We start from the raw sequence: 13,805 nt of genomic DNA, 5'->3' as shown, positions 1-13,805 counted from the left end.
AAAATTATGAATAGTGGGGTCATTGGATATGACAGCATGACTTTGTTTTATTTATTGAATCATCTCTAGATACAACAGTATCACATTTGTTTACCACACAACTGAATTACATTCGGATACGACGACAACATAATAATGATTATCCTCCCCGCAATTATAATTAAATAAGAATTTTATCAAATTAAGATGTTTACGGGATAAATTACCGCTCTCTCTGAATATATATAATTACTGAAATCGCATTAAGTCTCACGAGAAATTTTAACACAAGTCATGGCAAATACAAGGAAATAACTCTCAAATAAACATGAATAATACAAATCTAACACCTTCAGGTATAGTGGATGATACATTAAAAAAATAGGGACATAGACAAATTAAGGCCTTAAAGGCCACTAATACCAGGAAAATATGAATAGCAATTTTGCACCTTTAGTTTAACATCACGGATACCATCAATGCTTTAAATCACAAACTTAGTTGTAGGCACAACAACACATCTGTAGTTGCATTATGTACATCTATTTTCCATAAATCTCCTTCAAGTCACACTCATAAGTTCAATATACTCCGTCATCCTCATTTAATGAATGAACAGGTAAAGTTAATTTTTACACGAGAAATATGCATAGATAGCTGTATAATAAACATCATAAACTTCCACTGATTAAGATGTAATTGACCGAAACGTCTCTAACAAAAGTAATTACAAGATGTTTTTATATCTTCACAAATTACATCACAAATCCCTATATAGATGGCTAAAGTTATACAATAAGAAACTACAAAATTACTATCATCTATGGAAAGCTGCATGATACCTTGCGGAGAATAAAATAACCGAAAAATATATACCTGAATGTATCTTTATGATGAAGACGTAAAGAACATGCAGGAGCCTCATACTACAAGAGTGGATATCAAATATATATAAATAAAAACAACGAATAAATTTGGTACTTGATCTTGAAAATTATTAAAAGAAAATTTAAATTTATAGCTTTCCCAAGAGAGAATTAATTAATCCATCTGACTCATAATAAATGTCTATTTTGCACACACAATAACCTGTCTCAAATTATTTGTGTAATACCCATATGGGCGGATCCACTCTGTGGCTTGGCTGATAATAAGTGTCACTCTTGCACGCCAATTGTTTTTGGATCATATATATTATTCAGAGAAAATCTTACCAAACTGAACCGAACCATAGGAATAGTTTATTCGAATTGAACCGAAACTTTTCAATTTTCTCAGAATTGAACCGAACTGAAATGATTGATTTGGTATACTGTTTAAATTTTTTGAACCTTATCGAACTGTTAGAAGACCAATTTTCCCGAACCAAACCATTTATTAAAGAACCGAACCATTTATTAAAGAACCGAACCATTAAACAATTTTTTTAATTTTTGTTTAAAAAAATTAAAACTTGTTTTTTGTATTTTTCATTTTCAATTTTGTTTCGGTTCAGTTTGAGTTTGATTCGATTTCAGTTTTAGTTCGGATCTAGAACCGTTTGTGTAATATGGTTGGGTTCAATAACAAACATAACAGTTTGGTTATTTTAACCTCAGTTCGCTTCGATTGTGCGGTCCAGTTCAATTCATGTTTTTTTTAACAACCCTAATATTATTTATATAAAAGTGTTAATTACGATAGTTAATTAAAGAAAATAGTGTTTCTAAACACGCCATAAATTTGGTTGCCTCTAGAAAAATTGTTGCGTGTGATAATTCTCACCAAGATGTTGGTGGTTTTTTCCATAAGGTCAATATGCTTATTAATTTCATGCAATCTTCTAACAAGAGATACAAATTGCTTTGAGAGAAACAAGTAATTAACTCATTTTGGAAAGTGGCTAGTGGATTAAATTACGAATTAGTTTTTGCTATAATGGGTGAAACTCATTTGGATTTCCACTTTAGAACTCTCACTAGTTCGATGACTTTGTATGGTGTCATTAATGGAGTACTTAAAGAACTCTGGAAGGATACGCCATTTGAAAAATATGGTATGTTTTTGGTAGATGTGTTTCAATCCTTTGACTTTATTTTCATACGAATTTTTAAATGCTTTATCACTTGTCAATGCTACCAATCAAGAATTACAAGAAATCATGAAAGATGGATGGGAAGAACGTATATCTAAGGTTATAGAAATTTGTGATAAGCATGATATTGATTTGTCGGATATTGGTGCATTGTATATGCAAGGGAAGAAACCTAGGTAACACATTACGAATTCTAGTGTTTCTAATTTGCATCATTATAAGCAAGATTGTTTGTTTAGTATTTTAGATTTGCATTTGCAAGAGCTCAATGCTAAGTTTGATGAAGAGAATTCTAAATTTTTACAATGTGTTTTATGTTTGAGTCTCTCATCATAATTTGCATCTTTTGATATGTAAAACTTATTGAGGATAGTTGAATTGTATGCAAATGATTTTGTAGATGTGTCGAAAGTGGTGGTGCAACATCAACTTGGGAACTATGTTAGAAATGTTTGAGGTGGCCTAAAATTTGCTAAGTTAAAATGATTTTCATATCTTTATACAAAACTTGTGGAAACAAATAAGTGCAAAAAATTTGATATTGTTTATAAGCTTTTGAAGTTGGCTATAGTCTTGAAGATTGTAATTGCAAGTATGAAACCTGTTTTTCCAACTATGAAGTTTGTGAAGAGTCAGCTATGTAACAGAAAGAGTGATTAATAGTTAAATGAATGTCTTGTAACTTTTATAAAAAGAGATGTTCTCAAAACAATTAGCAATGATGTTATCTTACCTTATTTTTAAAAAATAGATGGTAGATGATTTTCATTGTATGCATTAACGAATATTATTTCTTATTTTCAATATAATTTCGTTCATAGTTTCTTTCATGTTTAGCTGCACCAATATGAAATTTCTAGATCCTTCCCTGAGAATACCCAAATTAGATATAACCTAAATTCCCACAACGGGGACATTGAAATATTGGCACTGATACATCAAAGTAGCATAAAACTGACATAAGTACATGAAGTTACATAAGATACATACATAATACCATAATACGCAATGGAAATTAGAATAAAAAGGGAAGATATCTTACATCCATCAAAGCATCTTTACCTTTCCTATATTTTGAAAACTTGATTATCTTGAAAATATAATAAACAAAATAGAGGTGAGATAACAACATCTTAGTGGAATTCTACTAAAACCACAAGTGCTCTTAATGATCAAGGTCTTCTAAGACTACGATTGATTCTACAAGGATCTAAAACTCACATGTTTAAAACAAAATAAAAAAGGGGATTGAGGCATAATTAGCCTCATACAATCAAGGAAGGCCAATACACTTTCTCTAACATCGATGTACACCTCATGAGGCATCTACCTTTGCGGCATCGTCAGCTGCCTACTAGAGCTTCTTATATCAAGCCTAATTTTACGAAATCTGTGACATCCTACTAGTCCTTCCATCAAGTTTGGTTTTTACGGTGTAACTTACCACCTTACCTGGATTGACCTGTCTTATAATAGGTTATACATTCGACACGCGTAGAAAAGTCTCAACATGATCATACATGTATTACAATTGATCCTCGTAGAACCAATGCCAAACATATTCTAACCATCATTTAGTATATCTAAGTATTTATGATTCACAGTTGATTTCCCTTAATTATGTTCTAGGGTTTGATTATGGTTTTTACTTTGTCTTACAACACTTTATTAGTTAAATTATAACACTTCAATAATTGGGTGATTTTCCTCTATTCCTTCATTTGTAATCAATTACAGGCTAATTGCAATCGATTACAGTATATCCAGAAACTCATAATTTCCGTTTTCCTCACTAGTAACCGAATATAGGGTAGTTTTAACTGATTACAGGCTAGTTGTAATCGATTGCACAATAACTTATATATGTGAGGTAGAATTCATGAAATTTTTCACAACTTAGCTTATATATGTGAGGTAGAAATGACCAAAGTTCCCCTTAACACTTTCCATAATACCAACTCTACCTCTCATGCTCCTAACTTTAAAAATTTTGAATTCTATGTAAAAAGAAAGAAAAGTTTGTTTTAGAGTTTTACACTCCTTGTAAAAAAGTCCAAGAAAATGCCTTAAATGCTTCCTATTTGCCTATTTTGTCCTTTAAGTAGTCATGTTAAAATTTCTAATTCAATTTAGGCTAATTCTATTGCATAAGGATGCTATGAGATATTGCAATTTGTCTATTTTATCCAACAACTAGTAAGAAATTCGTACTATCGCACAAATCCTATCTGGATTTACATTACACATATACTAAACACTCATTTTTAAAGTTTGAATTCATATTCAATTGGTTAATATTCACATCATTACAAAATATAGGCTATTAATAAGCATCAACTTTTGCAATTTTCCTAGTTCTCACATGTAGACAGTGAGGACACTGTCTATGTTAGTATGCGGGTAGGAACTTTAAAATTAGGATTTTCCTGCTTTCTAATTTTAGGATTTTCATTGCTTTCTAGAATAAATTTATTGCTTCTAGCTTTTACTTTCTAGACTAGATTGTATACGTGTTTGTTATTTGTCACTCTAATCTTTTAAGCACGAGTATGTGTCTCTTGATTGAAGCTTTTAAGCAGATCAAGGTGTGTTTCGGAAGTGTGTCTTATCTCTGAATTTGTTTAATGTTTATTTGTAATCACTGCTGTGATTGAGGGGGAGTGAGTGGAGATACTCAGGTCTAGGAATAGATTAGAATTGCATTGGGTAGGTTTTAAGTGAGGAGTTGTAAACGGGGGAGTTTAACTCCAAATTAATTCTGCTTGTATTGAATTCCCTCCCTGGTTTGGTACCCCCCAGAGTAGGTTGTTTGAACCGAACTGTGTAATTGTGGATGTCATAACATCCAGTACGACATCAAGCGTGAGTTACTAGAATTTTCATCATGTATTTACGTTTAACCCGTGTTTAATAGTGATTATTTGCTTGGGGACAAGCAAAGGTTCAAGTGTAGGGGAGTTTGATAACACAAAAATCCATCGCATATTCGGCTTAATTAGCATGAATTAATTTACCATATTCATTAATTATATGCTGCATTACATTGGTATTTTTAGTGTGTTTCAGGTAATTATATTCAATTGAGCTCGTATGAGAAGAGGAAAAAATGGGAAGAAAAATGAGCTAAAAATCACATTTTGACAGAAACAACAGAAGTAGCAGCAAAAATTATATGACAGACGATTGTGCCGTCCGACACAACCTCATGCTGCCTGTCACACATTGCTTAAGTGTGCCCCTTGGCACACTTTGTCTTACGACCGACACAAAACAAAAATGTGTGTGCCCCACGGCACACGTTGCCTGTCGCTCGTCATAGCCCATTCAACGCACTTAAATTATACGTAATCTCTACCCACGACAGAGGCTCCTATATTTTCTCAAGACTGATTCTCCCGGATAAAAACTGCACAACATCCGTGACTCTAGATTCTCGGTAGAGCAAGACATAGAAACCAATATAAAAGCATAGTTGTTGACAACATAAGTTTTTCTCGTCACTTTCTATTATTTTCAGTTTCTGCAAGTTTCAAGCTTTGGCATTCCTTTGTTTTTCTTAGTCTTAAGCAAATAAATTACTTTCAAAGAAATAGTTTCCTGCATTGGGGGGCTATTGCAATCATAGATTTAGGTTTTAGTATTTGATTCGATTTGTAATTTCAAGAAGCAACCTCTACGCTTTGTTGAAGATTGTTTGGCACTTGAAGATTGTTATAAATTTCAGTTTCCGTTATTTACTTCCAAGTTCTAATTTTATATGCAATTATTGTTTTTATATTTAATAATCATGATTGAATCTCTATCTGTCAACTATTATTCCATATTTGTGCTCGAAAGCATGTCCAACTACTTTCCCAATACCGTTATGTAGAGTCATAAGAAGCAAAAGGGTTCGGTAATAATTTTACATAAATACTAGTTAAATATTTCTCTAGTTTTGGTTTCTATAATTAATATTAAAATTGTTTTGTTACAAGAGTAAAAGACAAACGAAGGTTAAAATCAACACAAGGAGAATTTGAGATTTTAACCGGATAGTGGTAATCAAGCATTAATTCTAAATACAACGAGAAGGTTTTAGGGTTAATTAGATTCTATTTGCTTTTCAAAAAGTATATTCTGATTTTAAATGAGACAGCGAGAGCAAGCGTTTAGATATGATAATATAATCTGAATCAACAAACACGAGAGTGTGAAATAAAGGTTTTTAAATCAATAGTTTCTACAGAATGAGTATTTTAATACTTAAAAATAGTGCCAATAATTATCAAATCCCCGAAGTCTGACTAATTACATATCGGTGTCTCTCTTTTGATTATTTAATTTAAATTCTATTTAATTCCCATTTCCTTTTTAACCAAAGAAAAATCATTATCTTTAGCTTACATAGTAATGTTAGATAACACTAGTTTGATTATCAGTCCTTATGGATTTGATATCTTTTAAAACTACGCGATTAGACAGTGCGCTTGCAGTTAGTATCCCAATAAACTCATAAAGTCGCGATCAGCACGCTTGGACACTCTGGTGTTCGCATGTCCACTGTTTTTATTGCGTTAGCACATGTAAAATATAATTAATTTTTTAGATAATTTTGATTTTGATTTAATAGTAATGTTTTATTTAAAAATGTATGAAAGTATAAACATCGTCTTTCAACTTTAATATTGAATATAATATAAATAAATTTACATAAAATATTTGTATAATGAAACAGTGATATGCAATGTCTACAAATAAAAATAAATACATTAGGTTTAAAGATGTTAAAAAAAACATTGTGCAAAACATTAGAAAATATATATAAAATTATATAACAAAAAAACATATGTATCTCACATATTATCAAACAAACAAATATAAAAATTAACTATATATTTTTAACAGACATTGTTTCATCAACCCATCAGAAAATATATGGATTATGAGATGTATAAACTTCCTTAAGTGGGTCATCTCTATACCTTTCTTTTTAGAAGATTGATACTTTTATTTAAAAAAAATAAAAATATGATAAATCAATCTATCATATAAGAAAAGTCTACCATTTGGGACTTTCTTAGGCTATCCACATCACTACCATTTGGGACTTTCTTAGGCTATCCACATCAGCATCTGTTCCATGGTTAATCCACATAAGCTTTGGCGGTTACACTTCTCAAAATTCTCACGCTCTCCTCTTTCTCTTCCAAAACGGTTTCTCCTCTTCTTTCAAAACCGGCACATTCTCTTCACTCACCATTCTCTTCAATGCACGGTTACATTACATTGACTGTTTGTCTTCCCATTTTCAAAACGATTCAATCTATCTTCAATTACCATTCTCTTCATCTCCATTCAACTTTCGCAACCGCCCACATCCACCTCTGCCTACTCCGCTCTAGATCGAAACCTGCGTCGCCTGCAACTGCTGATTTTGCCGTCGTATCCCCAACACCGACGACTACACCACCGCCGCGCATCTACGATTGAAACATGGTATGTCGATATTGGCTTTTGGTTCCTGATGGAAATAGATAGAAAGATGTGATAAAGGTTTGAAATTTAAACATTATAAGGTCTTGATATTTCGTCTTGATGGATGAATCTAAATCAAGGTATGGAAATCATAAATTCGAATCCCTAATTTTTTTCAGGGCTTTTTCAGGGCTTAATTAGAGGCTAAAATCAGAAACAAATGGAGGATAGCAACAGACCGAATTCCCATCACAAGGGTCTCCGACCAAAATCACCTAAGGGTCTTCGAACCGGTTAAATCGGCACTGCTGATAAAAAGATAAGTGTATTTACTTACAATTGGTACCATTACATCAATTCTATTATGTAATTGTTAAAACTGTTCTTTCATAAACTTAATGAATCTCTGTCTTGATGTAAATTCAGTGGTAAATCAAAGAATGTTAATCTGATTTCCCCACTCCGAAGCCAACGTTCAATTCATCCAATAGAAGAATCAACATAATTCAGCAGTGAAGTCACAATTGATGTTGCAATTGAATACAAATTTTGATTTGGCAATGTTTAATGGAGAAATCCTATGTCAGGTATATCGAATTCCTTTTCAACCGGTGTTCAGATTGATTTCAAATTTTAATACTTGATTTCTATGGATTTGTTGGTTGGTTATCACAATTGATGTTGCAATTGAATACAAATTGATTTGGCAATGTTTAATGGAGAAATCCTGTGTCAGCTATATCGAATTCCTTTTCAACCGGTGTTCAGATTGATTTCAAATTTTAATACTTGATTTCTATGGATTTGTTGGTTGGTTATCATTTGTGTGGTTAACATCAAATTCAATCTTCCTTCTTCTGTAACAAAAAGAACATGTATTGCTCAATCAGCGGGAACTGACGCTGGTGTTGCTTGAGGTTCGTCAATGATGGATAACTTCACGTATGTTGTCTGCGGCTGTGTCGATCTTGGCCGAAAGGGTGATGCTCGCGGTGATTGGTTTTGCTTTCTGATGACCCTTCACAGTGGTCGGGTTTGATTAAACGGTGAGTGGTTTACGGTGGTTTTGACTCCAATCTCGATTTTGAGTTTCTCCTCTTCTTTACTCCTGTTTTGTTTTTACTGTGTAGTTTTTGTGTTGTTGAATCGATCTGTGCGAGCAGAGAGTTTTTAGGGAGTGGAGTTCGACTGAGATATCTGTGGAGTGAGAGAGGATTGAGGTTTGAGAGAAATCAGGGATTGTAGGTGGACTCCGAAGTTGAGGGAATCGTGGGATTGAGGTGGCTCAAAGTTCCTATTTTCCAGGCTTTTCAAATGTGAATCATGGACCTGTGATTCAAATCTTACTGATGTGCGTTTTTCTGTTTTCAATTGGTTCTCGATGTTTTCTCCACCTACACTGAAAGTATTACTTTGAATCTTTTTGTTTATGTGCTTCTCTTTCTTGGAACTTCAGGTTTTTAGGGAATCCACCTACACTGTTCACAAATTGTTTGACAGTTTTACTGGGTTTCTCAAATTCCTTTTGTTTATGGGTTTCTCAAATTCCTTTTGTTTATGGCTTTCTCATCTGTATCTAAACTCAACATGGCTTTGTTATATTTTACTATCTACAGGGGAATCTTTCACATATTGATTGGGTTTACATTGTAAATGCTCACATAATCTCTGGTATTGGAATCATGGGTGGACTAAAATTTAAGGTCTGTATCGATAGGACAACAATACAACACTCCTCATTCTGTAAGTTTTTTTCATGTTACCATTCATCATTTTCAAGTTGCCATTCACTTAAGCCGCATCTTACGGGACATCTCCGGCATGAAGGTTCTCATACTTGATTCTCAAACGATACGCCACTTTCTTTCTTCACCAATTCACACCACTGTTATTACCGTCAATCTGCAACAACGTACGGCATCGCGATGCAACCTGCAGATCTGATTCACATATCTTTCAACAGCGGTTCAGGCGCATTAGAACAGAGCCAACAGTTTTCGACGGTTCATCACATACAACCCGCAAACGAACACCCAACAACATCATCATCATTCAAAGCAGAACAACAACCTTCATCATCACTATCGGTAATCACGTCTTCATTTCCAATATGTGACGCTACTGCTCATGCTATGAATATTTCCTCTTCGTTGTTATTGTTAGATATCATGCTATTGCGATTTACTTTGTGTTGTTGGTTGTGTCGTGTTCTTGGCTGATTGAAAACTCACGAGGAAGAGGAAGATTTGATGAGTTTTGTTTGTTGTTTTCGTTTAAGAACACAGAAGTTCAAAAGGAGAGATGGAAAGAGTTATTGTTTGGTTGCCATTTGAAACAGAGAACAGGGACCAAGTGAGTTGGAGAAAGGTTGAGCATAAGTAGTGAACAGAGGAGAGAATCTAATATGTTTTAATCAAATATTATTCGAAATGTTTTAATCTAATATGTTTTATACATATAGATTTAGAAGTATGTTTGAGCAATAAACATGTTGGATTATTGTTGTCATGTTGCAGAGCTTCTTGATTATTGCCTTGCTGAACTGGGAGGGAAAGTGGTGTATGGTAGAATTGTTAACATCAGACGCAATCCCGAAACTGGAGTCAATGAATTTAGGTTAGTCTTCGATTTGTATGTTACCAAATATACAATGCATAACGGGAAGTTACTCTTATATTAAGAGTAAAAACTTCCTGACATAGTGCAGCTTGGCATTGACTATGAGCAGGACTGATGCACCCTCCTACTACATGCCCCATTCCATCTACTTTACTACAACTTATTGAGAGCATGGTAACATTGACAGATTGCACAGCCTGGATGTTGTATCAATTAAGTAGCATTTGAACTGTCAATGATTAAATGTTTTTTGCATCTCTTTCTCACTTATATAATTGATTTGTATGTGATTTATTTGTATGGTTATGTTGATAAGGTGTGTGGAATTTATTATATAGTAAAACCAGTAATGTTATAATCAATTTCTTTTTTAAATGTAGGTGGCTATTGTTGATACCTGATCCTTTCTTTAATTTCAGGTTATTGCTGAATATCTTCAAAAAATTGATCAAAAGTTGGATGGTGCAAAGAGGGATTGGCTTGCTATTTATGATGAATGTGTCATAGAAGATTTTAACTATCATTTGAATGTTTAACTGGAATTGGATACTGTGACCAATAGTTTATCTTGGTAAGTACCTTAATTATAAGGTTTGCTTTTATCAATATTAATTACTTAGACAAAGACAAATTATCTTCCAAATATCACAGGGGCTTACGGTGACAAAATCTTAGCAGCCAGAGCATATGATTTAGCTGCATTAAAGTACTGGGGAACATTGACTGTCACCAATTTTCATTTATGATGATATTTATATGTCTAAATATTGGAGAGCATATGATTTATACTTATGTTTCACAGCATGTACTTCTCGAATGAAACTCGACAACAAAAGTTGGAGAGCGTCAATCCACAGATACCAAGCCGACACAACAAGGTATGCATAATATAGACAGTCTGATGTACTGCTATCAGATACTGGGTGGCATTGTAGTTTCTGTTTCCGCCGTATCAATGATTTTGTGTTTAAGATGAAAGCGTACAACCACTACGATCGGGTGATACCCCTCTGCTTCCAATGCATTCAGGTTCTCACTCTCTTACTGTTTGAAATATTAAGATTACTAATATTGTGTTAGGAGAATCTGTTATGGATAGGTATTTACTTGATGAATTTTTCATAACCAGTTTTTTCGAATCATTGGGAATTTGAAGTTCAATGAACTAACGTATAAGAGTTGATTTTTTTTGTGCTTTTCAGAGAAAACTACAATTGTGATGAAAAATTGGCAATGGATTTTAAAAATCTACAAAGACGGATGGCCCATTCTGTTTCAATTTCATGCAGTTCTGGGGGTCAACATGTTGAAGAATGAACTACAGAAGTATATGGCTGAGAACATCACAAGCTAATTGCTCTTAGCTGTAGCTGGTAATTTGGACCATAGGTTAGATTTTGATATATAGAATGTAATTAACTTACAATTATATTGATAATCCTTTTGTAGGTACTGAAGTGAACGGTAACGATTTGAACTTGATACATGTTTTCAACTGAACTGGATATCTTGAATCAATCATGTGGTGCATTGAATTAGTGACATGTTTTGGAAATGGCATGCTGAATTCAGTAACTATAGAATATGAAATGCCGAATTATTGTATTGCTTCTAGGGGTGCTGCCTTGAGATGTATGTAAACTGAGCTTGAATATATGTGATGCATACTATGAGTGGTTGATTAGTACACTATATTTGCATATGCAAATGGAATACTCATTAGATTCAATTTTACTCAAAACAATTGATTTCAATTCACTGTCAACCTTATATTTGCAGTAAATGTTATTCCAAGATTTCTTATGGTTACTTTATATTTGCAGCTTGGAAATGGAATAATCATTGGATTCGATCGTGTTCGAAAGTGGCCCTTCAAAGCGGTAATATCTCTTTTGTGCCTTTGGAATCGAACATACTACGAGTTAAAGACATTATTGATTAATATTTCTTGCTGATTCCGAATACAACTCATGCGATCTAATCTGGGACTGTCACAACCAAATCTGAGAGATTAATCTATGTTTGTGCAATTCTTACAAGATATGGTAATGGTTGAGTTTATTTAGTCTTTGAGCACTTATTTTTTGTGGTCTTTGACCACTTATTTTTTATGTGACTCTATGCTTCATATAGGTTACTTCTGTCCAAATTCACTTCCTAAGTGAAGTGCTTAAAATATGAAATCTTTGTTCTCATGATGTGATTATAATTTCAGGCAATCCATTGATCTGTATGGTAGCGTGCCATCGCCAAGGAGGCACACGGCTGAATTTGTACCTCCACTGAAAACACCTCTGATACAACCAACAGATGAACAGCAGCGAAAAAGCTCTAATTGTTTCCTCCTATTTCTACTCTGGTGCAATATGTTTTCATGTTGTGGCTGTGACGACCGATGTCGTGACGTTTTGCACGCAATATGTCTGCCGGAATTCACAATAGTGGCAAGTAGGTTGCGGCGATAGGAGATGAGATGTTGTTGTACTAGAATGCATCGGTTTTAGGATTTCTAATTAGTTGGTAAAAGAAGAGAATTTGTATTCATTTCATGATTCTGATTTACTTGAAAGGGGAACAAGATCTTTCTCATATATTTTTTTTGCCGTTGCTGAATATTTTATCCAATGCATGCAGCATATGCTCCAAAATTGCTTCAACGTTCGTTCACTTTTTTGTTTTGACTCATATTCGTTCACATATAGCTTACTCAAAATTTGGACTAACTAACGGTGACTTTCTTTCTCAAAAGAATAAGATTTTAGACCAACAAGAGAAGTCTATATTTTCACATACTGTTGTTGATATTTGTGTCATTTTAACAACTATTTGGTAAACAAAAGTGTTAATATATATATATATATATATATATATATATATATATATATATATATATTAATATACTACAATTACAGCAAGAAGCTGAGTTAATATACTACAATTACAATATTAATGTATTAAAATATAATCAATAGTATTAAGTTTTTGAATTTAATAATTTATATATATATATATATATATATATATATATATATATATATATATATATATATATATATATATATATATATATATATATATATATATATATATAATCATGCATGTTGTTAGTTAATAATGGCATTTATTGATATTTACACATTTATGTACAATTATATGCAATAATTTGTGTATATTGCACACTATTAATAATATTAAATTATTTATATATGTTACAAATTTCAAAAAAATCGGTGTTTCTCTACATTTTTTTTAAGCCTACATTCGTTGTTTTAGAATTTTTTTTCTTGCATATTTGATTTTATAATTTTGTAGTAATTTGATTGTTATAAAATTATGAATGAAGTCGATACTCAATGTGAGCAACAAAGTTTTACATTTGACTCATTCTTAAAAAAAAAGGTTAATAGATGTATTACTAATTTAAATATTCTAATGATTTAATATATTATTTTTATTTGTCAACTTTAAATTTTTATGTGAATTTAATAATTTTGGTGATGATCAATAATAAAAACAAATTTTGATCATATCACAATTTCAATTTTTTATGAGCACTCATTTATTATCTCTTTTAAAATACTATTTTTTAATTAAATTTCATTTTTCAAAATACATGTCAAATTTATTTAATAAGTTAATAAATTAGTTATTATTGTGTCTTTTATATATATATATA

The 13,805-nt window shown here is 32.4% G+C and overlaps 1 protein-coding gene and 1 pseudogene across 24 annotated transcripts; both read left to right on the top strand.

The window, feature by feature from the left end:
- The first annotated feature begins 1,881 nt into the window (after positions 1-1,881).
- Positions 1,882-2,797, top strand: LOC131615201 (uncharacterized; annotated as a pseudogene).
- A 4,388-nt stretch (positions 2,798-7,185) lies between these two features.
- LOC131610916 (uncharacterized) lies at positions 7,186-12,765 on the top strand. Of its 24 annotated transcripts, none has more exons than XR_009286721.1 (14): positions 7,188-7,531; positions 7,701-7,835; positions 7,937-8,097; positions 8,381-8,556; positions 8,641-8,861; positions 9,127-9,213; positions 9,338-9,597; positions 10,027-10,126; positions 10,549-10,700; positions 10,781-10,835; positions 10,932-11,158; positions 11,332-11,518; positions 11,953-12,174; positions 12,345-12,760. XR_009286721.1 is itself a non-coding variant. In XM_058883000.1 (3 exons), exons 1-3 carry the CDS (start codon positions 9,436-9,438, stop codon positions 10,355-10,357), a joined length of 381 nt encoding a protein of 126 aa, XP_058738983.1. In that variant the 5' UTR covers positions 8,868-9,435; the 3' UTR covers positions 10,358-10,517. The 24 variants fall into 24 exon arrangements, 1 of the variants encoding a protein (XP_058738983.1); XR_009286719.1 differs by having other exon boundaries at positions 9,127-9,253; XR_009286707.1 differs by having other exon boundaries at positions 9,127-9,597; positions 10,932-11,007; positions 11,109-11,158; positions 12,345-12,759.
- Positions 12,766-13,805: the final 1,040 nt, after the last annotated feature.

This window comes from Vicia villosa, linkage group LG6 (assembly GCF_029867415.1).
Source record: "Vicia villosa cultivar HV-30 ecotype Madison, WI linkage group LG6, Vvil1.0, whole genome shotgun sequence".
Taxonomy (NCBI): Eukaryota; Viridiplantae; Streptophyta; class Magnoliopsida; order Fabales; family Fabaceae; genus Vicia; species Vicia villosa.
Note: the sequence above shows the minus strand (reverse complement) of the source record. Positions and strands in the feature narration are given on the sequence as shown.